Below are 24,385 nucleotides of genomic sequence, written 5' to 3' on the forward strand. Positions count from 1 at the left end.
ATGGATGATGGATGGATGATGGATGATCGATGGATGGATGGATGGATGGATGGATGGGTGGATGGATGGATGGGTGGAGGGATGGATGGGTGGATGGATGGATGGATGGGTGGAGGGATGGATGGATGGATGGATGGATGATGGATGGATGGATGGATGATGTATGGATGGATGGATGGATGATGGATGGATGGATGGATGATGTATGGATGGATGGATGGATGGATGATGGATGGATGGATGATGGATGGATGGATGATGGATGATGGATGGATGGATCATGGATGGATGGATGGATGGGTGGATGATGGATGGATGGATGGATGATGAATGGATGGATGGATGATGAATGGATGGATGGATGGATGGATGATGTATGGATGGATGGATGGATGGATGATGGATGGATGGATGGATGGATGGATGATGGAAGATGGATGGATGGATGGATGGATGGATGGATGGATGATGGATGGATGGATGGATGGGTGGATGATGGATGGATGGATGGATGATGAATGGATGGATGGATGATGAATGGATGGATGGATAAAAGAATGGATGGGGCTTTGGCGGAAGGATTACTGAAAGGACAGGAGGATGGATGGGTCGATGTTTGTATTTTCCAGTGGAGTTCATCCATCCATCTATTATATTTCACACTTGCTCGTTGTATGACTCTTGTTAGATATTCACATCACAGGAAGTATTTAAAGTATTTCACTGTCCGGTTACATCAGGTGACCAGAGGTCCCTGTTAACTAAAAGGTTGTAGCCTATAGATCAACGGCTCCTATTTCTAATCGGGACTGAAACTTTTCAGTTTGAAGACGGAATAATCCAAATATGCAAACGGATATCTGAAATGTCTTTGAATCCCAAAGATTCATCAATTCATTGTGTTCTTGTAGAAAAGAACTGCAAGCAAACTTCTGAACACGGTCTAACTAGCAAAAAACATTCATTGGCAATGTTTGAGTACATGACCTTCTTCACACACCTTCTGTCTGATGAAGACTGCCAATAAGCTTCATTTCTCAAGTGTGTTTGTTTGAAATGTCGTTCTCTCTATTTCTCTCTAGAAAATGGATGTGTAGTTTTTTTTTAAACTTATTGGATGTCATGTAATTTTGCATCAACACATGAAGGCTTCACAGTAATGTTTACTTGCCTCCAAGAAAAAGACGCTTCTTAACATGTCTTAAAAAACATCTCAAAACTCACATTTTATTTCTAAAAAAAAAAAAAAAAGGATATTTTTAAGACTGAAAACGCATAAATATGAATCCATGCTACAAAATAAGCTGCAGTCAATCTATAAAGCTTAAAGAAACAGGCTGGCTGTTAGTTACTTAGTTTCTATCAAACGTCTACGTCCATCCCTTCAGCTTACCTGAGGTTGGGTCAACCCAGACTTCCCTCTCCTTCGAAAGGTTTTCCATCTCCTCCTGGGGGAATCCCAGGTGTTCCCCAAGAGTTACTGGTGGTGAAAACTGGAGCCAATGTGGAAGTGCTAAATCCTGCAGTTGTGGGTGTCCGTTTGAGGCTCCAGAAACACATGACACACAACATTTACAGCAGGTAAACTAAAACACATTGTATGGTCGGGATTTTACAGTCTGTGGCGTTCCCTGGCCAGACGGGATATGCAATCCATCAGGCCAATTTAGGGTCTTCCTCTGGGTCTCCCAGAAATATTCCAAAGAAAGGCATCAAGGAGGCATTATATCTGACACTTTTAAAATACATAAATGAGCCTTTCCATTATCAAAATTCTGAAAAATAAATAAAAATCTCAGAGATGTAATGGCCACAGAAAAAAACACATTTTCCCCAGTTATGATAAAAACATCACAATAAAAAAAATGTAATCCAGATATCATTTAGATGTGTATCTTTGTGTTTGTGAGTGGATGTGTTGTACGTGTGTTCGCTTTGGTATCACAGATATTCTGTTTCCATGACAACCTCTCTGACAACACCATCCTGTGATCCTGTTCGAGCTGAGCTGGTCCTGATTCCTTTTTCTCTGCGAGAGGTTTCCTTAAAAAGATACGAGCTTTAGATGAGGCCTCTAACTCCTTTGTTGCCTTTTATCTGAAAAATACCAGGATTGTCTTACAAATGGGGTCCATAATAATTTTCTATAATATGCCGATAATGTTCCTGCAGTGACTGTGTGCCAGTGTAGTGAAGCGGGCTGACTTTATGAAGCAGGTTTTTATCATTTCTCGCAGCACTCCCTTGATAATGCTTTAACCCTCCTTCAGGACGAGTTATACAGCTGATCATTTGGGTCTGATATCCCTCTATCAATTACCATCAGACATTATAGTTATTTTACATCGTGAAGCCTCCCAGACAAAAGGTAAATCCAGGGAGCAGTGGGGGAACATTCTGCTGTGAGATGCTGCAGAGAAGATAAGGAATGACTGAAGGTCTAAATCTCTATTAACTGCAGTCTTCCTCGGCGCCTGGATGAAATATAAACGCTGATGAAGTTTACAGATCTGACGAGTGACGACAAGGTTATCATAAGTTAGGCCAGCACATGTCCCGCCTGTGTTAATCTCTCTGGTGGAGCATTGTGATCCCATCGCATGTCCTTGAAATGGATAGTTTATGAGAGGAGGCTCGGCTGTGTATAACATCAGGAACAGAGGTGCTTATCTGAATAGCACAGCCTCCTCTGCTTATCACAGAAACTCTCCCTGTATGTCTTTTATAATGTAGCTACCGCAGCAGCCCTGAAGGATTTACTATCTGAAACGGAGCTCCTCACGACAGAATCTCAACAGAGCGTGAGGGTCGCCATGACCGTCTCAATCAACCTAAACTCATTCCAAGATGGTCCTCATTTTGTTTTCTGATTTTTAACAGTCCCAGAACTCCTGAGACCACATCAACCTGTAAACCTCCTGTCACATATCCTCCTCTTTAAATAAAGTAAATCTCAGAGCTCCTCTTCCACATGTGTGTGAAGTGTGTTGCTGTTATTTCAGCCCTGCTCAGAACAGGCTGTTTCTGTGTCTGTAGCTTTAAATATGTAAATGAGCTGTGTCTGACCACGCCCCCTCTCTGGAAGGGCTCGGGTGTACTCGCTGCTTTCTGGCTCCATGTCCTATTGTTTACGGTGAGAAGGCAGACTCAGAGGGCAGAACAAACACCTAGCTGTGGGAGTGTCACCCACCTGGGGGAGGGGCTACTGCCCTTTGTGATGTCATGAAGGGAACATCTCCAAACGGCCTGTTTGAGCACACATTTTCTGAACAGTGGAGCAGGCAGAAGACGGAGAGGATGGACTTTTCTCATCATTGGGGGGTTTGTAGACAGATACAGACACATGTTAGAGGAACATGGAGAAGTCTTGTCGAATATGTGGCCTTTAACTTCTTTGCTCTGCAGATTGACGTTTCCCCTTGTAAGCATTATGACCTGTCAGGTCTCTGTTTTGAAGGTGGATGAACTGAAGAGAGACACTTTATTTTGAGGACTGATTGACTCAAATCCCAACACTCGTAGGCTCGTGCAGCCCCCTCCCTTGATCGGAGTTATATTAAAAGAGGCGTCAGGGTAACAGCGGCGCTTCCCTGCTTCGCCCTCCGGCTGACACTGACCTTCTGAGCGACCTGTCAGAGCTGGAGCACTTCCATTGACATGGCTGCACTGTTTTTATGTTGTGTGTGTGTGTGTGTGTGTGTGTGTGTGTGTGTGTGTGTGTTTCTTCCCTTTCATCGTTTATGCATTTGCAGCGTTTCTGATGTTAATGCAGTTGTTGCACTTCTTCTTGCAGCATGTTTCGGTGGTTGCATTTGTTTTGGACCTTTGCGTGGACTTCTGAATCTGCAGCACGTTTTGCATAATGCAAACTACTGGTCGGTTTACCTTGTCCACCGACGTCGAGATGAGGGAGAGTCGTATAAATACACATTTATTCCTACTGAAAAATGCAGCTGAGCACTTTTGATTACTGTCCGTTTCAGAGAGAAGGCAGATAACATGTTCCTCAGCTCATATAATATTTAGAAGGATTTCACCACAACCCTGCTCAGAGTTCAACTTCACTCAAGGTTGTTTGATTCCACACGTCAACACCCGTCCACATGATGCGCTGTGAAAGTGCTCCGAGCGAAAATAACTGGGAGAGACTCGGAGAAAATGACACTGAGTTTGTCTTCGGGGCGTAACAACTCAACAGACTCGAATAAAGCAGATTTTAAAAGACTGCACACACTGTCAATACTACTCCTCATAGGACTCTGGACCGGTTCATCTCACACACACACACACACACACACACACACACACGTTTCTTCCCCTGGTTTTACCTGCACGAACTGACCCTGAAATCACCATGGCAACCGCAGGCATGCCTGTTGGTCTGTCTTTGCCCTCCGATCATGAAATAAATGTGCAGACATTCAGCTGACAGGAAATGTTTGTTCTGATTTAGCTGCTGGTTCAAGCAGCTGTTTGTTGGTGATACTGGGGGAGAGAGAGAGAGAGAGAGAGAGAGAGAGAGAGAGAGAGAGAGAGAGAGAGCGAGAGAGAGAGCGAGAGCGAGAGAGAGAGAGAGACAGAGAGAGAGAGAGAGAGAGAGAGAGAGATGACTGTAGTACACAGTCTGACCTCCACCTCTGTCTGCTGGAGTTCTCCTCTGACAGTAGTGAACGCTCCGTGCTGATTTCTTTCGTACATATTGAGCTCTCGAGGTCACGCCCTACAATCGGACCGCTCAGCGCCGGCACATAAATCGAGAGCTCTGGTCGTGGGACGCCGTACAGTGTGAGCTGACATTCAGCCTCCGCCGGTTTCTAATCGTCCGGTCAACGCCGGGCTTTACAAACTCTCTCACCTCGACAGAAGTGTACAATAAAAGAAGCGTCTGAATTGACCTTTTTTTTTCTCAGCCTTTGTGTCTCGACAGGTCGGAGCGGGCGAACATTTACACAGAAAATTACTCTCTCTCTTCCTGCACTCAGAAAAAATGAGCTTTAAGCATCTCGTCCAATTACAACCACGCCGTCCTAAATTCCACCGCTTCACGCTGTGTGCAAATTTCACCCTTCAATTGACTTAATACCCGTGACTTAATACCCTTCCTCTAATTTAATTCCAAAAAGAGCTTTTGACCTGCGTACTTGTGGCGCTCATTATTCTGGATGGCTCCATTTATCTTGTCATAGTGGCGTTTAACTGCAGCAGAACGCCACTAAGCAGTTTTTAACAGGATGTTTATTAATCAGTTCGACATGACGTGATGCTGATTTACCCGACAGCTAAAAGCTCCGTTTATCACCGTCGCTTTAAATACTTAAAAGCTCTTTATTTATTCTGTAAGTCTCTGCAGGAGCATCTCTTTCATTTACACTCTCTTCACATCGAGCCTGATGAACTTCAATAATGTCTCTGTTCACAGGACTCGATCCAGCAGAAACATCAGGCTGACCGCTCGAGCGATGAAGCAACAGGGAGGACGCTTCGGAAGAGTTTGAGAGGAAGCATGAAAATATGAAACTTAATAATCCTCCTCGCTCAAACACACCAGAAACATGTTTTCAAAGTGAAACAGAAGAGAGACTCGGTGTTTACACTCCAAAGGTTCACAACAGTCATTTACGTTGGCGTTTGCAATATCCAGTAAAACGTGTCTCACGGGGAGGAGGAGCCAAGTGCAGAAACACGAAAATATTTATTTCAACAAAAAGACGAAAAACAAAAACGTACTTAAATAATGAATCCAGAAAAAGTGAAACACCGAGGAAACTAGGAACGCAAATCCAACCAGGAACAAAAGACAATGATAGATAGATACTTAATTCAAGCATGAGCCGACACCGAGGGGAAGAAACACTGAGACTAACTAGACGGATCTTTTACATTTGATTTTATATCAAGGTACAAAGTGAATGTTTGTAAAAGTCAGCATGGAGTTAGAAACAGTTAAGCAGCTCTAATCTCCCGCACGCCTTCTGTCCCGTCAGACCGCCGGCTCAGGCATCAGCCTGCTGGTCACAGAGTCCTGATCCACAAACAGCCCGACATCCGGGCGCCAATCATCTGAGAAATTGATCGTCCCAAAGAGCGACATCCAGACGACGTGTTGTGTGTGTGTGTGTGTGTGTGTGTGTGTGTGTGTGTGTGGGGCGTGTTTGTTTGGAGGCGCCGTTACGTTCAGTGAGTACAAACAGGAAGCTGATCAAACTCGTGTTTCCCTCGCCATCTCACATCAGACTTGGACAGTTGTTTGTCTTTAAATATAACGAGTCTCTTAGTCATGATAACTTCTGTTCTTCTGAAACCGCCTCCTGCTCTTTAAAAGACTCAAACGCTGGAATTAAATGAAACCAACCTCCATGTATTTTTGAGGGGGGTCTAAGACTTGTACGGGGAGGAGGCAGAGAGAGAGCGAGAGGTCGATGACCTGCAGGGATCGAACCCTGGTCGGCCGCCCGGCCTGCAAACTAACCACTAACCACCAGCGGCCCTTCTTGTGGGACTTTAACTGCCAATATCCACGCACTTCCTGCACGCCGCCATCCTTTAGAAAAAAAACCCACAAACGACAAATTCATTAAAGGAGTAAACGTGTCTTTCTAAACGCCGTCTGCCCCGCTTCCATTCTAACAAATCATTACTCGAACCCCCCGCAGTGTTTCTTCACATCTGTTATTGTCTAACAACAGGAACCCCTCTGGTTTCCTCACGCCGTACCGACAGCGGCTGACACGAGGCCGTCCTCCTTCGTCCAGGACAAATTCCTCGTATGTGTAAAAACAATAAAACCTGATTCTGATGACATTCGTCCCTTTGACCTCTGTCCCTCAAATCTTTCCATTATCCCGTAACCCCACGACCTTCATCCCTCCTTCCTGATCCACAACCTTCTGATCATCCCACCTCGCTCATCACTTCCATCTCTGCCAACAAACGTATTTGTGAAAAGTAAGACATCACGACGTGTCCTGAGTCGTCTGTCGACCCGTTTTCCTCTTCCTTAAATTTACAGTTTAACTTTGACAAACACATTTATTGAACTGTGCGTCTCTGCAGGATGCGCTCCTTAATTAATCATTTGATGCTGGTGTCGCTGGGCGTGCTCTATCTTTGACACAGAAGGTGTGTGAGGAATGGTCCTCGTGCACACACACTATCAAAGCGGGCTGTCATGTGCGTGACAGTGCAGAGCCCGGTACTTGAATAATTTAAATCCAGCAGGAGGCGAGGGGTCTACTCTGAACCCCCCCGCTGTGCCAGCTCTGTAAAATCACTTAAAAATGGAACAACACAACGGGAGCCAGCCGAAAGAGAAGAATGAAAAAAGACAGACTCGCCCTGCGCCGACTTATTTTGACTCCGGAGCTGTCCAAGGTAGCCATGATAATCCTGTTAATGTACTTTTCTTGAGGCGAAGCTTGACTGAACCAGAGAAGCATGGCCCTGATCATCAATAACTTCACCTTTCTCAGCTGAAAAACACCAAATGCTGCAAACTTTCCCTGTCTGTCATCCCGACGCCCTCAGGTTCTGTCTGCTACGACTCCGAGAAAAATAGAGATCTCACTTTTTGTAACAGGAAAAATACAACTTTTAATGCGTTTAGACCCCAAGAAGCAAACAAAACCAGCCTGCATAGCTTCTAAGTCCAACATCGTCTGCAGGAAAGCAGCGTTCAGAAACACTCGAGTGTTTTGAACAAACGTCTTCAGAGATGACGTTCCTGCAGTTCAAACATTAATGACCTCTGCTGCACGATGTAAAGTGCTTTAAGAGCCTGCCAAGATGTGTTTTGGTTGATGTTAGAGCTGCAATCATGGGTTCACTTCTTGTTAGATATAACAACGCTGATTCTCCCGCTCCAGCAGAAACACAACTTTTTCTCCTTTTATCGGTGGAGTTTGAGATTTTAGAGAATAACAACATGATCACCTTTAAACTAGACGCTGTTTTCTGCTCAGATCAGAGAAATGACGCTCAGACTGCATCAGAATGTGTTTTTATTTTATTTATTGGAGCTTCAAAAATAATGATCGACTGAATGAATCTTAGAAGGGAAGTCTGCAGCTGGTTTTAGTATCGGTGAGGTTTTGTTAAGCTCTCTCTGTGAAGCGGTTAGACTCCTGACCCTCTTGGTCCGATGGGTTCGAGCTGCAGTAAAAAATAAATAAATAAAAAACTAGCTCTGGGATTGTGTAGGGATATAACTGCAGGAATGGCTGCTGTAAAACTCCACATTTAAATACAGCCTGTAGCGGTCTCTGTCTGTCCTGAGCGAACTCTAACCCCGGAGTTCCTCTCATCAGAGCTGGTCCGGATGCAGAGGGGACAGGGTCGTCCAAATGTGCTGCAGGCGATGTTCTCTTCACAGGGCTGTGACCTTGGGACTGGGAGAGCCATTAAACTGTGATTAGTTTTGATGTTATTCTGCTGACTCGACCCGAAGGTGTGTGTGGACTCATAAACTCAGACCTGCTCACCGCTGCATCAATATGATATGTAAAGGAGCAGAGACATTTACTTTGTTTATTCTGAGGACTTGAAACGTGACTGTTTGAAACGTATGTGCTGTCCCTGACACACAGAGTGTCAGATCATTGAAGGCAACATGCAGGACTACTTGATATTTTATGAGCGTCAGTAATGGAGCTGAAAAATGCATGCATGATGACTCTATACTTTAATAATGCTGACAATGCAACTACACTTTTGTTAAACAAGAGTTTTGGCACTTTGTGTTTGAATGCAGAACGCTTTGAATCAATGTGAGAGTCTGAAGGTTTAAAGATCATCCAGATAAACAGGTATAAGTTCCAACAACTGGCTTCAACTAGACCGGTCACTTGAACACAGAGTGGTCAGGCTAGGCTCAAAGTTGGGGGGGGGGGGGGGGGTCCAGTGTAGGCCGAGGACTCAAAGGTAACAGGGCACATGCAGAGCCAGCATTAAAATAAAACATATAAATAACATTCAAAAAGGAAATGTGTGTTTTCATGACTCAGAGTGTTAAAAGGAAGGCTTGGGTGGCTCAGTCGGTGCAGTTTAAGTCCAGCTGTTTTAGCCCTCATGGTCGTTAGCAAGTCCCCCCTCTAACAGGGCAAACAGCCAATCACAGTTTAGGATTTATGGGTGTCATCTTGGTTGGCTAATCAGATTGGGGTGAACGGGGTATGCGTGTTGGTTTGCCTTAAATTCTCTGGTCCAATCAAATCCAGAGCATTCAGGAGCAGAATCTAAAGTCAGAAGGAGGACATACTGGCTGCTGCATTGTTGTCAGAGAAGCTTCAACACAGCAGGTTTCCTTCATGATCTGTCTCCATAGAAACAGTTAGGAATCGTAACAGAGCCCCTGTTTGATCCCTTCATGGAGAAACCTTCTTCTAACTATAACTGAAGGGATTAAGAAACCTCAGTGTCTCCTTCCGATTGATCCCTTCCTGCCTGATCGTTTGTCAGACGGCCTAACGATGGCGTCTTTATCGCAGCTGGTTAAAGACAATCCTGGGAGGTTCAGCTGAAACTCAGTGTGTCGTTATCCTGAGAGTGTTTGCACAAATAAACCCACATGTGTGATATTAAACACCGGCACGAGAATCAACGGGACATGATTGTTTCAACACTTTGAGTTTTTATAAGATGATGAGCACAAAGATGAAGGCATGGGGATTATTTTAACACTCTGGATTCTTCAACTTTAAGGCCAGCAGAGTCAAATGCAAATCCTCAGAAGCTGTTTTTACCGTCTCTGGCAGACGCCACGTCTCGGTCAGGGTGTCATGCCGTCTTCTTTGCAAAGTCAATCGTATCAGATGGAACATAAAGACGGCGCTCCCGTTTGAAAATTCTCACCTGCAGAGCTCATTGAGAGGTTATCTTCTAAAGCGAGAGATCATTACTTCTCTGTGAATAAAACCCCGGAGGTCATCACTGAAGGTGTTCACGCTCTCAGAATCCAGATGGTGAAGGAGGAATATATAAAGTCGTGCAGCCTCTTCCACTCTGCAGACAGCCGACGTGATGCTGTTCTCACCTTTATGAGGGAACAGGAAGAGGCCGGAGAGACGGGAAGAAAATGTGGCTGTTTTCAAAACCGCGACACGATACTGCGAGTGCGTAGCCATTTGGCTAAAATGCAGTATGTAGCATAAAAACTACTGTGAGAGCCGCAGTAAAACACCAGGATGTCACACATCGGACCAGTCTCAACCAATCAGAGCCCAGGATGCTGATTCAGTCGCTGCATGCAGGTGTACGGGTTCATAAAAGGAGAAAGATAACTTTCAGGATAAAGTCAGGGAATGTTGAAAAGCTGGAATAAAACATGATGTCTGGAAATATTTTTTTTTGCCTTTGCATAATGACCTTCACCCTTTGCAGATATAATCGCTCCTGTCGCTCGTCTAAAGTGCAGCCTGAGAGAGAGAGAGAGAGAGAGAGAGCGAGGAACTTGAAGCTTTAAGGAGCCACCTAGGAGTTCTGAATAAATGAAGAGAGAAGAAGAAGAAGAAGTGAGGTCCTTTTGAAGGCGTTGAGTATTTGTTCGTGTGCACGCTGGCAGGCTGCCCTGTTGTCTGTCTTTCATAAAAGAAAGTTGCTGACAAAGAGGAAAAACGTCTGAAGAGTCGTCTCCTTCTCTTAGTGAAAATACACCGTCTGTATTCCTCGCTCTGCGTTTTGATGCCACCTGTCTCCCGCCGGAGGGGAAGTTGTAGCCTTCAGAGTGAGAAACATTCAAAGCTGTTTTATTTTTCACTCTATATTTTGGGAATAAGGACGTCTCGCTCACATCGAGTTTAGCGCGAGGTTACAAGAAGTCAGCGTTCATCAGGTCGACGGCGAGCCGCAGAAAAGATGAAATCCAAAAACAAACATTTATTCCCACGTGCTGCACGAAGCCTTACAGTTTCCATCTGAAATCTGTGGATGTAATGAATGCCGACGTGTCGGATATCCAGCCGCAGACCAACATCCATGAAATCAATTACCTCTGTCGGGTGGAGAAACATTTGAAGGATGCAGCTTGCCGTTATCGAGAGCCTGCGGTTTAATCAAATCAGAGCGCTTGAGTGTGAAAGCCAAACGGAGCATTATTTATCCTGCCATGACACAATGTGTGTGTTTGTGCCCAAACCCAGCGTAACCTCGGATCAGAGCGCACAGGAGGGGAGAGAGAGCAGGCGGGGGGAGATCCCACTCAGGTGAAAAAACTTCCTGCATGTTACCTGAATACAGACGACAGCTCTCAGAACGTGAAGGTCACACTCAAACCTGTTTCCACGTTTTCTCTTTTCCCATCCAAAAGCTGTTTTTGTGTCGATGTCCAACCTTGAACGGACGACCTGAAAGTCTCGAAACGATGACGCACGCTCCTTCATGAAACGGTGAAAAGAGCCAATGAGGAGGAGGAGGAGGAGGAGGAGGAGGAGGTGAGAAGACGTGTAAACATCCACACACTTTTATTCGTGATTAACTTCGCTCTCTTGTTGCAGCATTTCCCTCCTTTGTGATCGTAGACCCTGCCGTCTTTGTCTTCAGTCTGATGATGCCTTCAGGTGCTCCTCGGATGCTCCCAGTGTTCATGTTGGAGTCCATCGGTACCCACTTTCTTTCTTGTGTCCTTTTAAGTGAAGAAACTTCCTGAGACTTCCTGAAACCTCCCGTTGAGCGAACAGGTCTGGGAGAGGTTAAAATGGTTATATTGGACTTTGTAGTCCGGCTTGAGTAAACCCAGAGACCGTCCCTGGTGTCTCAGGCCAGCCTTACCAAACAGGAGTAACCTCTGTGAGTCTGATCCACCAGGGCCGGTCTCTGGGTTCACACCAAGCCCCCGCACCACGTCAAGGCAGAGTCCAAAAAGACCGTTCAAAAAAACACATCAAAGATAAAAATAAAATGCTGGAACTGAAAATGTTTTCAGCATTTCTAAAATAAAAATAAAAACACATTGAACCTGAAGTGTGATCGAGGCGCCTTGCAGCCTGTCCCCGGTCCAGTGTTGCAGCGAGGTGGGCGGGTTAAACTCGCTGATGCTAATAGAGGTTTAGGACCTCACGTGACCTTTAGACGCTGTCTCACTCCGGATTTGTGTTTTTGTTTGCAGCCTCGACGTTGATGTGAATAAATGAACGCTCTGCAGACAGAACACAAGAAAAGGTTAGAGGAGGAGGAGGAGGAGGAGGAGGAGGAGGAGGAGGAAGAGGAGGAGGAGGCCGCTGTATGAAAACATCTCAGACGACTTAACAGGACGAGAGGAATTCACAGTATCAGCACACGCTCGGGTATTTATCCTTCCTGAGACGACAAATCCAATAAAACAGTGCTGAGGCAGGCTCGATGCACTAAGCTGATCATCTCACAATCTCGCCTTTTTGTAAATTAATTTTGTGTCTTAAGTGCAGCGTTGTGTGTCGGAGCAGTGGCGTGCTGCGGCCGCTTTAATAAAGACTGTAAGGAAGTGCGGATCATTGAAGCTGACTGCTGACTTTTATTAGAATAATGTTTTTTTTCCTCCTGAATCCACAGAACAGAAAGTTTCTGCTGCCGTGAGAGAAACACGCTCCCAGACTTTCCTTTGCTTTTGGATAAAAAAAAAGAAACAAGTTGTCATGAAAAGATGATGAAGAGGGAAACAACACGCGCGTTCGTTAAACACAGGTGGACACGTCGGACTCAAACCCCGTTTCCACCAGGCGCTCCGGCTCAGTTCAGGACACATTTATGTTTCCTCTGCCAAAAGTGGCGAACAGTGCCACGATAAGCGATCCCTCCTGTCCTACTTTTTTGCGATCCGATCCTCAAGGTTGGAGCGGGAAACACTTCGGTCATCGGTCGGAAGAATCTTCACTTCCTGACGGACAAACACAAAAAGCAGCATGTTTAAACATCCTGCCGATTTGAAGGGAGTCATTTGAAGGAGCAGAAGTCCCCCCCCCCAACATGAAAGAAAGCGTCTGAAATCACCATGGCAACAGCAGGCACGTCTGTTTGACGGTGATCTCTCATGATCTGAAACAGAGAGTGGTTGAGTCTTTTTCAGGCGTCGTCCAGGTTTCCTGACCAACGACAGAAGAAGGCTTGAGCCGGGCAGTCGTTTACTGAAGGAGTCAGAGTGACAGGAAGCAGAGAAGAAGAGAGACGACCTGCTTTAAAGGCTCAGCGGCGCCTGAGCAGTCGAAAGCATTTCTTGTCTATTCTGAGCGGTCCGTCCCGGCAGACATCAGGGACACGACTCGGTACCTTCTCCTTCCTCCTCTTCCTGTTTTCATCCCAGCCTCTGCTCCCTGCAGACAGCAGCAGGTGAAGGTGCCTCCTGTCTCCTCACCTGCATATTTCAGAGAGTTTATTCTCGTCGCCCGGCCTCGTCTGTCCCCTCGCTGTTACCCGAGGGACACACGCATGCCTCCGCCCACGCGTGCAAATACTCTAACTATCACACACACACACACACACACACACACACACACACACTCACAAACACACACACACACAAACACACAGGCGTCTCCTTCAGACACTCAGTGAGAGAATTCACATGGTATCAGAGCCTGGCTGTCCTGAGACTCCGGATCAGAGTGGGAGGAAAGAAGTCGGGTTTAAAGAGGCCGAGTAAAAGAAGCGGGAGCATCCACGGTGAAATGAATATTTCCTTCAGTGTAGAAAATAACACTTTGAGTTATGGCGCACATTCAGGCATCGAACTTGTCACCACATTTATGACAGCCAGGAATAAAGCAGCCCGTTTTACGAGGCCTCGGCCTGTAACGCAGCGAAGAGCTCGCACACTGCGACAGCTCAGTGTGTTTTTAAAGTGAAAGGACAAGTTGAGTTGGGAACCAGGAGGGTTGCCGGTTCAAGTCTGCAGACGTGCCCTTGAGCAAGGTAATGAACCCCCAATAACAGCTGTGTAGCAACCTCACTGGTGTACGTCCATGTGTGTGTGTGTGCGTATGCGTGTGTGTGTGTGTGTGTGTGTTCTGGGTCTATGGGTGTGTGTGTGTGTGTGTGTTCTAGGTCTGTGTTCTGGGTCTATGGGTATGTGTGTGTGTGTGTGTGTGTGTGTGTGTGTGTTCTAGGTCTGTGTTTGTGTGTGTTCTGAGTCTGTGGGTATGTGTGTGTGCGTGTGTGTATGTGTGTGTGTTTGTGTTCTGGGTCTGTGTGTGGCTATTTTTCCACTCCTACTCAGAAAATGTCTTTTTTTAATGGTAAATGTAAATATCTGCTGTGATTTCATGAACTATTTAATGTGATAAAAAGGTAATAAACGGTAGAAACTTGTAAATAACGGTTGAATGAACGTCACCGAGGAAGAGAATCTCCTCTGCTGCTCTGAGTGGCTCCAGTCTGCTGTTTTTGATCCTTTTTTCATCAGTGTGTAAATTAGTTTCTCATTTCTAATTTGCAAATGTGCTCAATAATTGTGATTGCAGGGCCTAAATGAATATTATCCTAACTTAGCATTAATTAATTATGATCTGGGTTAGCTGGGGAGAGAAAACAATCAGGGATTTTAGAAAAATGTAAATAAACTTTCTGTATAGCACTTCCCGTCACCAATCACATTTGATCATATTTTACCCCATAAATCCGCTCGCCTGACTCGAACCCACAGGATCATTAACTGATTCTTTAGTATTTCTTTCAAACCTCGGGCCGACTGAGACTTGGAATAGTGAAGGAAGGTTGTAAATGGCCAAATGAGGTGTCAGTCAAACGGTCAGTGTGGCCGCCTGTCTGAAGATTAAATTCATCAAAATGTTACAGCGAGGTCGGGAGGCCAATTTGAAGCAATCCGTGGATCTTTCTGGATTATTGCAATAAAATGTGTCAATCAGTCGCCCGTAAATCTGACCAGAGAGATTTGATTATTTAAATCTTTAGTCTCTCTGGAAGGGCTCGGGTGTACTCGCTGCTTTCTGGCTCCATGTCCTATTGTTTTACGGTGAGAAGGCAGACTCAGAGGGCAGAACAAACACCTAGCTGTGGGAGTGTCACCCACCTGGGGGAGGGGCTACTGCCCTTTGTGATGTCATGAAGGGAACATCTCCAAACGGCCTGTTTGAGCAGGCAGAAGACGGAGAGGATGGACTTCTCTCATCATTGGGGGGTTTGGAGACAGACATGTTGGAGGAACATGGAGGAGAGGAGTTTACAGAACATGTGACCTTTCATCTCTGATGAAATAATTTACAGATCTCGGATTGGACTTTGGTTTTGAAAATGTGCTTCCTGTTGTTCGAGCACTAACCTTCTACTGCTGGCAGTGACTGTAATGTAAAAGGCTGAAGGCTTCACGTGTGCCTGGTGTTAATCAATGGCTATGAATTTATTCATATTGTGTCCACGGGGATTAACCGCTCGCCTTCTGTACTCCAGTTGTATTGATGCCATTGAACTGAATCAGCGGCGCTCAAACACTCTCAAGGCCCAGCGCTGTTTGATCAGCGCATCATGACGTCCACAGGTGAATCACCGGATGAGTGCGGATGAATTTATTCAGGATGTGTCACGTTATGCACTTTTATCGTGTGCAACCTAGCCACAGGCGAGCTTTTAATTGGCTTCCCTGAGACACGTAAACATCAGCTCGTATATACAGCCAGCAAACATCAGAGAGGAGGAAACAAGGATGAAGAGGAGCACGCCACGTGTTATATAACTCTGAAGCCTATGACGTCTCTTCTTCATGCGCTGAGAGAGCAGCTTTGATTCTGCACCGCGTGTCCCACCGAGCAGCTTATAAAAACAATGAAGATCTTCTTCTTCCATCGGAGGGTAACAACGAGGTCATTCCTGTTCGCTACGTGGCGTTTAAGTGAGCCGATGTTCAGACACCTGGAGAGAGGTGAACATGGAGCAGCGAGCGCGAGCATCTTTCTGCGTGTTTGTGATGAGCGACCTTCATCCTGGCTCTGCGTCCTTCAGCTCAGATTCATTTTTATTAACTCGCCGCACGTTTTAAACTTCTGTTTTCAACTAATAAAGTCGATGACAGAGACTCTACAGGCTGTGATCACGAGACAGCCGAGAAAAACGGTTCCTCTTTGAGAATCCAGAGACGCTTTTTCAGTTCGATGTATTCTTACTATTATAACAATAAAGTCTCTCCCTTATTATTATCAGCAGCATGCAAACGTTCATCCATATTTTCATGGTTAGCCTTGAGGCAAAGAACAGGAAGTCACAAAGCGTCAGGTCAATTTCAAAATAAAACACTATGAATAATATATTTTCTCTCACTTCATCAACATAACGCGGCAACAAAGAGAAGAACGTGCAAACAACACGTCGCTTTGTCTTTCTGAAGATGATTTCTTCATTTGCTGTTTTGACGTCATGTCGGCTTATTCCTCTGAACTGTGACTGATTTTATTCACTTTGTACTCGCCTTAACTTAAAGGTATATTAGACTTTTTTCAATGCTTCGATATCAAAGCAAACGGCTGAACTCGAACATGAAGTGTCTTATTGCTACTCAAAGGAATTACCAGCAATCCTGAAAGCAAGAAACGTTTAAAGCTAACGTGACCATGGAAGAGAAAAGATACAACGGTTTGTCGTAAGATGTTCGATTAGTATCCATCCATGAGAACAAACCAACAGGCTGGGAAAGTTATGGAAATAAAAGAAAGATGATCCCATGCGTAGAATCTATGCCAGCAAACTAAATTCATAAATACATGTTTTTATTTTGGAGGAGATAAACAACAAGTTAGCATTCATACTGCAGGTGCAAACACATCACAAGCTTCCCAGAGCTCTGCGTCTCTGTCTCCACCATCAAGCCATGACGAGACAGCTGCTGGGGAAGATGTCGAGTCAAAACACGAACAAGATGTTGATAACGCCGTACCGTAACAAATCCAACAATAAATACCTCATGAGCACAGTTCGTTATACAACAGGATCCAAAAACCTGACCTGGAATTTCTCCAAAAGGAGCGCTTGTGCAGACGAGAAATTTACCGACACATGTAGGCAGAAGTTTTTGTGCAATCTCCTGAGGATGAGTACGACCTTCTCACGTGAAAAACACAAGGCAAGCGTGACACACGAGTGGATTGTAGCTGTCCACAAAATGCCTCCCGAAGCTGCTCAGCCCTTCTCAGGGATCCTTAATACCCCTCAGCTGTCATCATCTCCTGCAGGGATTCTGTGCAGAGATGTGAGTCGTTCATGGAAACATCCAGAAGTTTGCTCCTGCTACAAACACAAAAGGAAACGCTCCCAAGACTGACACTAAGCATCAAGTTGAACGTGATGCCGCGATAGAAGAAGCAGAATGTTGGTGATGAGACAACAAAGAAGAGAGAAGACCTTATTTGATTGGCCAGAGAAACCAGAAGGACCAGAGCGGGCGACTCGCAGGTTTTTGATCCCCAGTCCGTCCCTGCTGTCCAGGGAGGTGGACAAAAAACGACCTGAACGGCGGGTTAAAACTTCCCTCCCCTGCTGAGTCTCTGTGTCGCCCTCTTATTCAAGTCTAAAGAAGTCCGACCTCGCCTCAGATACTCCACCTGTCCTAACTCAACCTCTCTGCTCCCTCACCGTCCCGTGTCTCTCCTCTACCTGGACTTGTTGATGTAATATCCTAATGCACTCTACCTGTGTGTGTGTGTGTGTGTGTGTGTGTGTGTGTGTGTGTGTGTGTGCAGCCTCAGTCATTAAAGCTGTGTCATGTAACTTACTGTAATAACCTAATGGACTCAGCGCAGGATTACGGTTGGATGACTGCATTGTTTGTGAAAATCAGCGGATTAGTGCAATTAATAGATTGAAAATGAACGGGAGGGTGGACGAGGTCGGAGAACCTGAGGACACCAGGAGGAGATATTTCAGGACGATGAAGGAAAAATGGGAACAAAATATCAAACTTTAAATCTTTTTTTTTTTTTTTTTTGGGGGGGGGTGTGGAGCTTTCACGCTTTCAGCTGATAGATGCTCAAACAGGAACATTTAAAGGTCAGAACAGATTGTTAAGGCCGCTCAAAACATGAATGTAATGTTTTCAACACAAAGAAAAAACTCGCTGAGCGTTCGGTCCACATCAAGCTGAGACCCGACACACATCTCCACGCCGCTCGACTCCCCGCTGACGGGAGAACTGTGGGAGAGCGGCGCTGTGCCGGAGCCGCTTTATGTAAATCTCCACCTTCCTGACGGGGAGGGAAAATGATCGGCTGCCCCGGGGAAGTTTAGAGGGAGCAGTTTGTCATCGGTGGCGTCCTCGCAGCGGCACGCTTTTGTGTTCTGTGTTTTGGGTCAAAGGAGCGAAGAAGGTCTTGTGTCTGTTGTTTTTCTGCTCTAAAAACCCAGAAACAGGATATTTAAAGGACATTCAGTGTGTTTCTCTTCTCAAAGGAGCTCACATCGAAGAGAGAACATAACCACTGCTTTACCGACTTTATGGCTTATTTTGTGCTTTTTTTGTTTTTTTAACAGATGCAACGAGAACTCTTGAGGACTTCGATAAAACTTCATGTCCACGTTGTGTTTCCGTTTGTGTGCGTGTGCATGAGCTACTGAGCGTGCCGAGTCACACCTGGAGCTGGTACTGACTGGACCTGGAGGGTGACACTACGAGGATCAGGACTTGTCTTGTGAGTGCGTCTGAATCCGGTCTGTATTTGAAGGTTTCCCAGAGAGAAAAACACGTTTTCATGCTTTTTATCGTGTTCAGAAAAGTCTATACTGTTCAAGTAAAGTTCAAGTAAATCTGACTTGAAGATTAGAAACACAGATAGTTGTCAGGGGCGGACTGTGACCATGAGGTAACTTACAAGATGTGCAAAAGACACTTTGATCCATTGAATACATTGATTTCTTGACACGGGGCTCACACCTGCGGAGCGAGGAGCTTTCACCGACGGGAATAACCTGACAACTACACACTGCAGACTGGGCTTTCAAACCGCCATGTTGCTGTATCTACTCTGAAACAGGAGCTAAAAGCTTCCAGGGCTTCTAGGAAAGGAAATAGTTCAATAAAATCCAACTGTTCCTATGAAACATGTCCAACAGCGAGCAGTACTTCACATGTAGCCTGCACTGCATCCATCAGTTAGAAACAACTTCTGCTTTAAAAAGTGAAAGTATTTACTGGACCTCGCTGGGTGTGATCAGTCTGATCCACCTCCATCATGGCCTCCATCAGCTCCATGCACCGCTTGTGACGCTCCACACAGAGACGATCCACAGATGACAACGTCTCCTGACGACTCGCGGACGGTCTTTTTTTCTCCAGTCGTCCTCAGGCGTCTGAAAGAAGGTTCAAAGTGTTCATATGAAAATCTCTCAACATGTTTTTTCTGCACACATTAAAGTATCACTTGAAAAAAGCTTTTTTGCAGAATGACGTTTATCATTTTCTGCATGTGAACTCTTTGTTCTTTAACGTTTTTTTTCCCCCCATCATTGCCCCTTGCTGTCGACAACTGTAAGACTTTAACTTTGTGCTGAATACATTGAAACACAGTGGTCAGCTGTTTGCCTCCTGTCCTTCAGAGGACATCTTGAAAGACTTGTAAATGAGGTACAATCTCTGGGCAAAGAAGTCTGCTCTGAATGATAGCCACGCGGATCATTCTGCAGAGGATCATTCATAGGCATGGCATTTGCAGTTGTTTGATGCTGTTTGCTTTAATTTTGCTTGAATTTATGACGCACACACACACACACACACACACACACACACACACACACACACACAAGTAAAGAAAACACCCGAGCTGCCTTGATCTGTCCCCATATTTTATTCCCAAGCTATTACTGCAAAAGGCATTCATCCCCCTTTGGCCTCATGTAATATCTGTGTTGTTGAGCCCAGCAGATAACGACCTGTGTGATCCATGCTTTCCAGTCTCTGATGCACACACACACACACACACAATCTCATACTGTACACACAGCCTCCCACATGGACAGCGAAGCACCACCCTTCTTCCATTTCCTTCACTGAATACATTATCCCGGCCGTGTCGGCGTGCCTCGCTCTGACAGGGACAGATCGAGCCGGCCTCTGATAGCTGCAGCAGCTACTGTTATGGGAAATGGCTCATTCTATTACTTTGATGGATCTCCTGGGCTCCCAGGCTGCTTTTAATGGTCAGGTTGTGCTGTGTCTTTGAGAGTAATGCAGAAAAAGATTGAGGACATGAATTAAAAAATGCTTCAAGTGTGTTATTGGCCGCTGCAGACTTTTTGAGATCGCGACGAGTTAGCCGACCTAAGCATGTGAGGCTTTTTCTCTACGTTTCTCAGTGTTGTAATGATGCTGTTATTACAAGTTAAACTCTGAAAAGCCCAACAAAGGCAGCAGTCACACTTGAGGAAACATGGATTGCATTCTGTCTGGTTGACATTGGCACACAGACAGGGTACATTTTCACACTCTTGTAAGCAGTAGGGCCTGCTCACACAGCCAATCCCCATTAAATGATAGGCTAATTGTGACTCGTATAGTTCGCACGCAGAATTCAGAACAATAAGTGCATTAATATTCATGTTTCCTGCCAACAAACTAACCAAAAAAAGGAGCGACACAGAGCTCCAGATTCAGCTGAATTTAATCGGCAAACGAAGACAATAGTTACCCGAGCATTGTCTTCTGTAGCAAAAACATCACAGATTGTTCCATGTGGGCATTTTTCTGAGTTTTACAAAACTAAAAAGACAATAACGTACTTCTTTACAAATTATTTCACATCTTGCCCTGGTGGAAACTTACAAGAGAAGAAATCAAAAAAAGGAATCCGTGTGTGTGCAGTGGTTTGTGTTAGGTCCACAGAAGATCACCGTCCAATCCAAATAAAGAAGGGGCGGGGCTTCTGATATCAGACTGATAATAATGAGGTCGTTTTTATGTGAAGTTCAAATGCAGTGGACATGACACAACAAGAATCATGTAGAAAAGGCAGTCTGACGCTATACTGACAGTCTTCGCTCCTCACACTGTAGCTTCAGTGTTTAGCCAGCTCTGCATGTGGTGGACACTGTAGCTTCAGTGTTTAGCCAGCTCTGCATGTGGTGGACACTGTAGCTTCAGTGTTTAGCCAGCTCTGCATGGGTCTGTAAAGCTTCCTGCGTTCTAACCTCTCTCCATGTTTCATCTCCAACATTGATCCTAGTTTGAGCAGCTTTCTGCTGCTGGAGCTTATTAGAAACATGCAGAGGCTTTTTAGCTCGGGTACAATCACTTCTATCTGAAGCAGTTCCACTGCCCGCTTCCATCGCTGCAACACCTGTTCACCTGATAACTGCTCTCATATCTGGCAAACCCAGGGGCGTCCAAAACGGCCTTCAAAGCCCCGCCTACCTTCTCTGGTCCAATCAGATCCAGAGCATTCAGGAGCAGAATCTAAAGTTAGAAGGAGGACATACTTCTGTTTCGGTAAAAACATAAAGTATACAAGAAACCTTTTAGAGTTTTCCAAATCATCACATTTATTTTTTTGAGAGAGAAAAATTGAAAAAAAAAAAACCCAGTTAATAAAAACAGCAGTGATCGTCTACTTCTTCTTTATTGTTTTATCTCTTGTGTTTATAAAAAGATTAAAAACATCTCTTCATTGGTGTCCAACCCCCCTCCTTCCCCTCCCTGGATGCTTTGGTAGATGGACGCCATGTCAGCGTTGGTTCTGATCTGATTTGCAAAGTCGACCATGCTGGGGCTCCGCTCCACCTCAGGGATGGCCAGCAGGGCGGCGACAGCGCGCATTGCAGAGCGCCGAAGCTCCTCCTGCTTCCTCACCTTGGTGGTGCACGTGGCCTTCAGGGCCTGGACCAGCCGGTCCAGTCTTTGGAGGACGGCAGCAGGACACATGGACGCCAGTCTGGCTAACATCAGGAATGTTAGCATCTACGGTGAAAACACACAAACAAAAACAAAAGGAAGAGAGAAGAGCTGCTGTGGATCTGGACTGGATCTTTGACCGTCGAGTCTTCTGCTCACCCTGGCACTTTGTCAACAAACTGTTGTCATGGAGACAGGACGGACCTGCAGTGCTTCATGCTCACTCTCCTGAGTGCTGATACACAGGAAGTGAGTTTGGTACGTGGTCGCTAAACTTTGGTGACGTAGAGCTCGCTGTTTTCGCGGGGGGCTGCTCTGATTGGTGAAAGTTGCGGGGGAAAATATTTTGATTGTTCAAATTAGCAGAAAAGTTGCGGTGATTGGACAACATTGCAAGGTCGCCCAGAAATCGCAGGGATTGGTTGAATTGGCGTGAATGATTGCAATGGGACTGAATAGGTGTGATTAGCTCATGTCTCCGTCCACACACATGTTATTTGAAGTACTTTGTTTTATTCAAAATGCATTTAGAGACATTTCTCTGTTAAAATATAGAAAGAATGCTTATTTCACAACTTTTTAAAATTATTTTTAAAATTTTTATTGAAATTTGTGCCAAATCTTTAATTAATTCCGAATTTATATGTGGGAATGAACCGGAGCGTCCCGGAGAAAAAAACCCACGCAGACCCAGACTGAACAGGTCAAGTCCTGACGGGCAGAAAGTAGCCGGTTTCAGACTGTCAGGACTCTACATGTCCCCCCTGTGTCTGCTTGGCCTGTTACAGCCGGTGTGTCGGGGCAGCTGGAGGTTGGGGAGATGATGGAGAGGCTGACGTGGTCACGTACGGAGCAGCATCTGGTTTTTTCTGATGCTTGTATTGGCGGCGACCTCTTGGAGTGAAGGCCTTCTTGATCTTCCTCCAAGTAGAGATCTTCTCCTGCTCGCACAGTTTTTTCTCTTCTGCTGCCGGTTTAGCGGACAGCTCAAGACTCTCCTCAGGTTGAGGCCTGATCTCCTCCAGGTCCTTCTGGAGGCTCTCAGCCCTCAACAGTTGGGCCTCCTCTTGTTTTGGGAGGTCTTCTACCTTCTTCTGCAGCGCATGACTTGTCTCCTCCTGTGCTGTGAGTCCAGAGGACAGGTCAAGGCAGCTGCTCTTTAATACCTCATCCCTCAGGACCTCTTCCTTCATCCCCTCCGTCTCCTGCACCAGGGAGTCCTCCACTGCTGCCGGTTTGGAAGACAGCTCAAGACTCTCAGCTTGAAGCTTGATCTCCTCCAGTTCTTTGTGGAAGCTCTCAATCGTCAACCACTGGGCCTCGCTTTGTTTTGGGAGGTCTTCCACCTTTTTCTGCAGCCTCTGACTTGTCTTCTTCTTGGGTTTAGAGAAGTAATCACACATGTCTAATGTCACATTCAGTTGCTCGATTTCATCTTTCAGGGTCTTATTCTCTTTTTCACACTCCAGCCTGTTACCTTTCTCTACCTTCAACTTTTCCTCCAACTCCTTGACGACCTGGAGGTTTCTTCCTGACCCGGCTCTGTTCAGATGGATTTCCATCCGATTCAGTTCGATCTTCAGGTCTGCGATCGTCTGCCAGTCTGTTTGTTTGGAGGACCGCTCAAGACTCTCCTCATGTTGGAGCCTGATCTCCTCCAGTTCTATCTGGAGGATCTCAGCCCTCCACCACTGGGTGTCCTGTTGTACGTAGACGTCCCTCACTTCCTTCTGCAGGTTCTCGTTGGTTGCCTCTTTTGCTGCCAGTTTGGAGGACAGCTCCTGACACCTGCTGGTCATTTCCTCCAGCTGGTTCTTTAAGGTCAGAGTTTGCTCGGAGGTCTTGATGCCGCTGCCGAAGGATTCTTGCAGCTTTGGGCCACTTGAGTCTTTCTCCTGGAGTGCAAAGATGAGACTGATGAGCTCCTCCTTGGTTTTAGAGGATAAATCAAGCATGTCTGGTCGTATCTCTGAGGACAGCTTCAGGTGCTTCATTTTGTCTCTCAGCATCCTGTTCTGTTTTTCACACTCCAGTCGTAGTGACTTCTCCTTTCTCAGACGGGTTTCTGTACGAACAAGTTCGATCCTCAGGTCTGCAACCATCTGCGAGTCCATTGGCTTTCCCAGAATTGATGGGGGATGGGGATCACACTGGTCTTCCCAGTTCTCCTCCTCCCTCCTTTGACGGAAAGTTTGAGCTTCCCTGCGCTGGGATCTGTTGTACTGCATGACTGTTTGTAGGTGAAACAGGGTCTCTGACTGAGTGTGTGAACTGTTGGTCTCTGACTGAGTGTGTGAACTGTTGGTCTCTGACTGAGTGTGTGAACTGTTCGTCTCTGAGTATGTGAACTGTTGGTCTCTGACTGAGTGTGTGAACTGTTCGTCTCTGACTGAGTGTGTGAACTGTTCGTCTCTGACTGAGTGTGTGAACTGTTCGTCTCTGACTGAGTGTGTGAACTGTTCGTCTCTGACTGAGTGTGTGAACTGTTCGTCTCTGACTGAGTGTGTGAACTGTTCGTCTCTGACTGAGTGTGTGAACTGTTCGTCTGACTGAGTGTGTGAACTGTTCGTCTGGTATTTATAAGATTCTAAATGGCTTTGA

General features: G+C 45.7%; 1 protein-coding gene across 1 annotated transcript in view; it reads right to left on the minus strand.

The window, feature by feature from the left end:
• LOC306842216 (NACHT, LRR and PYD domains-containing protein 12-like) overlaps nt 1-24,012 on the minus strand; it is a gene marked incomplete at its 5' end in the record, with an annotated part of 49,551 nt that extends 25,539 nt beyond the window's left edge. Inside the window, 3 exons of the mRNA XM_079372340.1 lie at nt 21,573-21,850; nt 22,951-23,543; nt 23,634-24,012. Coding sequence (XP_079228466.1) covers nt 21,573-21,850; nt 22,951-23,543; nt 23,634-24,012 — 1,250 coding nt within the window. The remainder of the gene's footprint in view (nt 1-21,572; nt 21,851-22,950; nt 23,544-23,633) is intronic.
• Nucleotides 24,013-24,385: the final 373 nt, after the last annotated feature.

The sequence above is a fragment of the Symphodus melops genome (genome assembly GCF_947650265.1).
Source record: "Symphodus melops genome assembly, chromosome: 21".
Taxonomy (NCBI): Eukaryota; Metazoa; Chordata; class Actinopteri; order Labriformes; family Labridae; genus Symphodus; species Symphodus melops.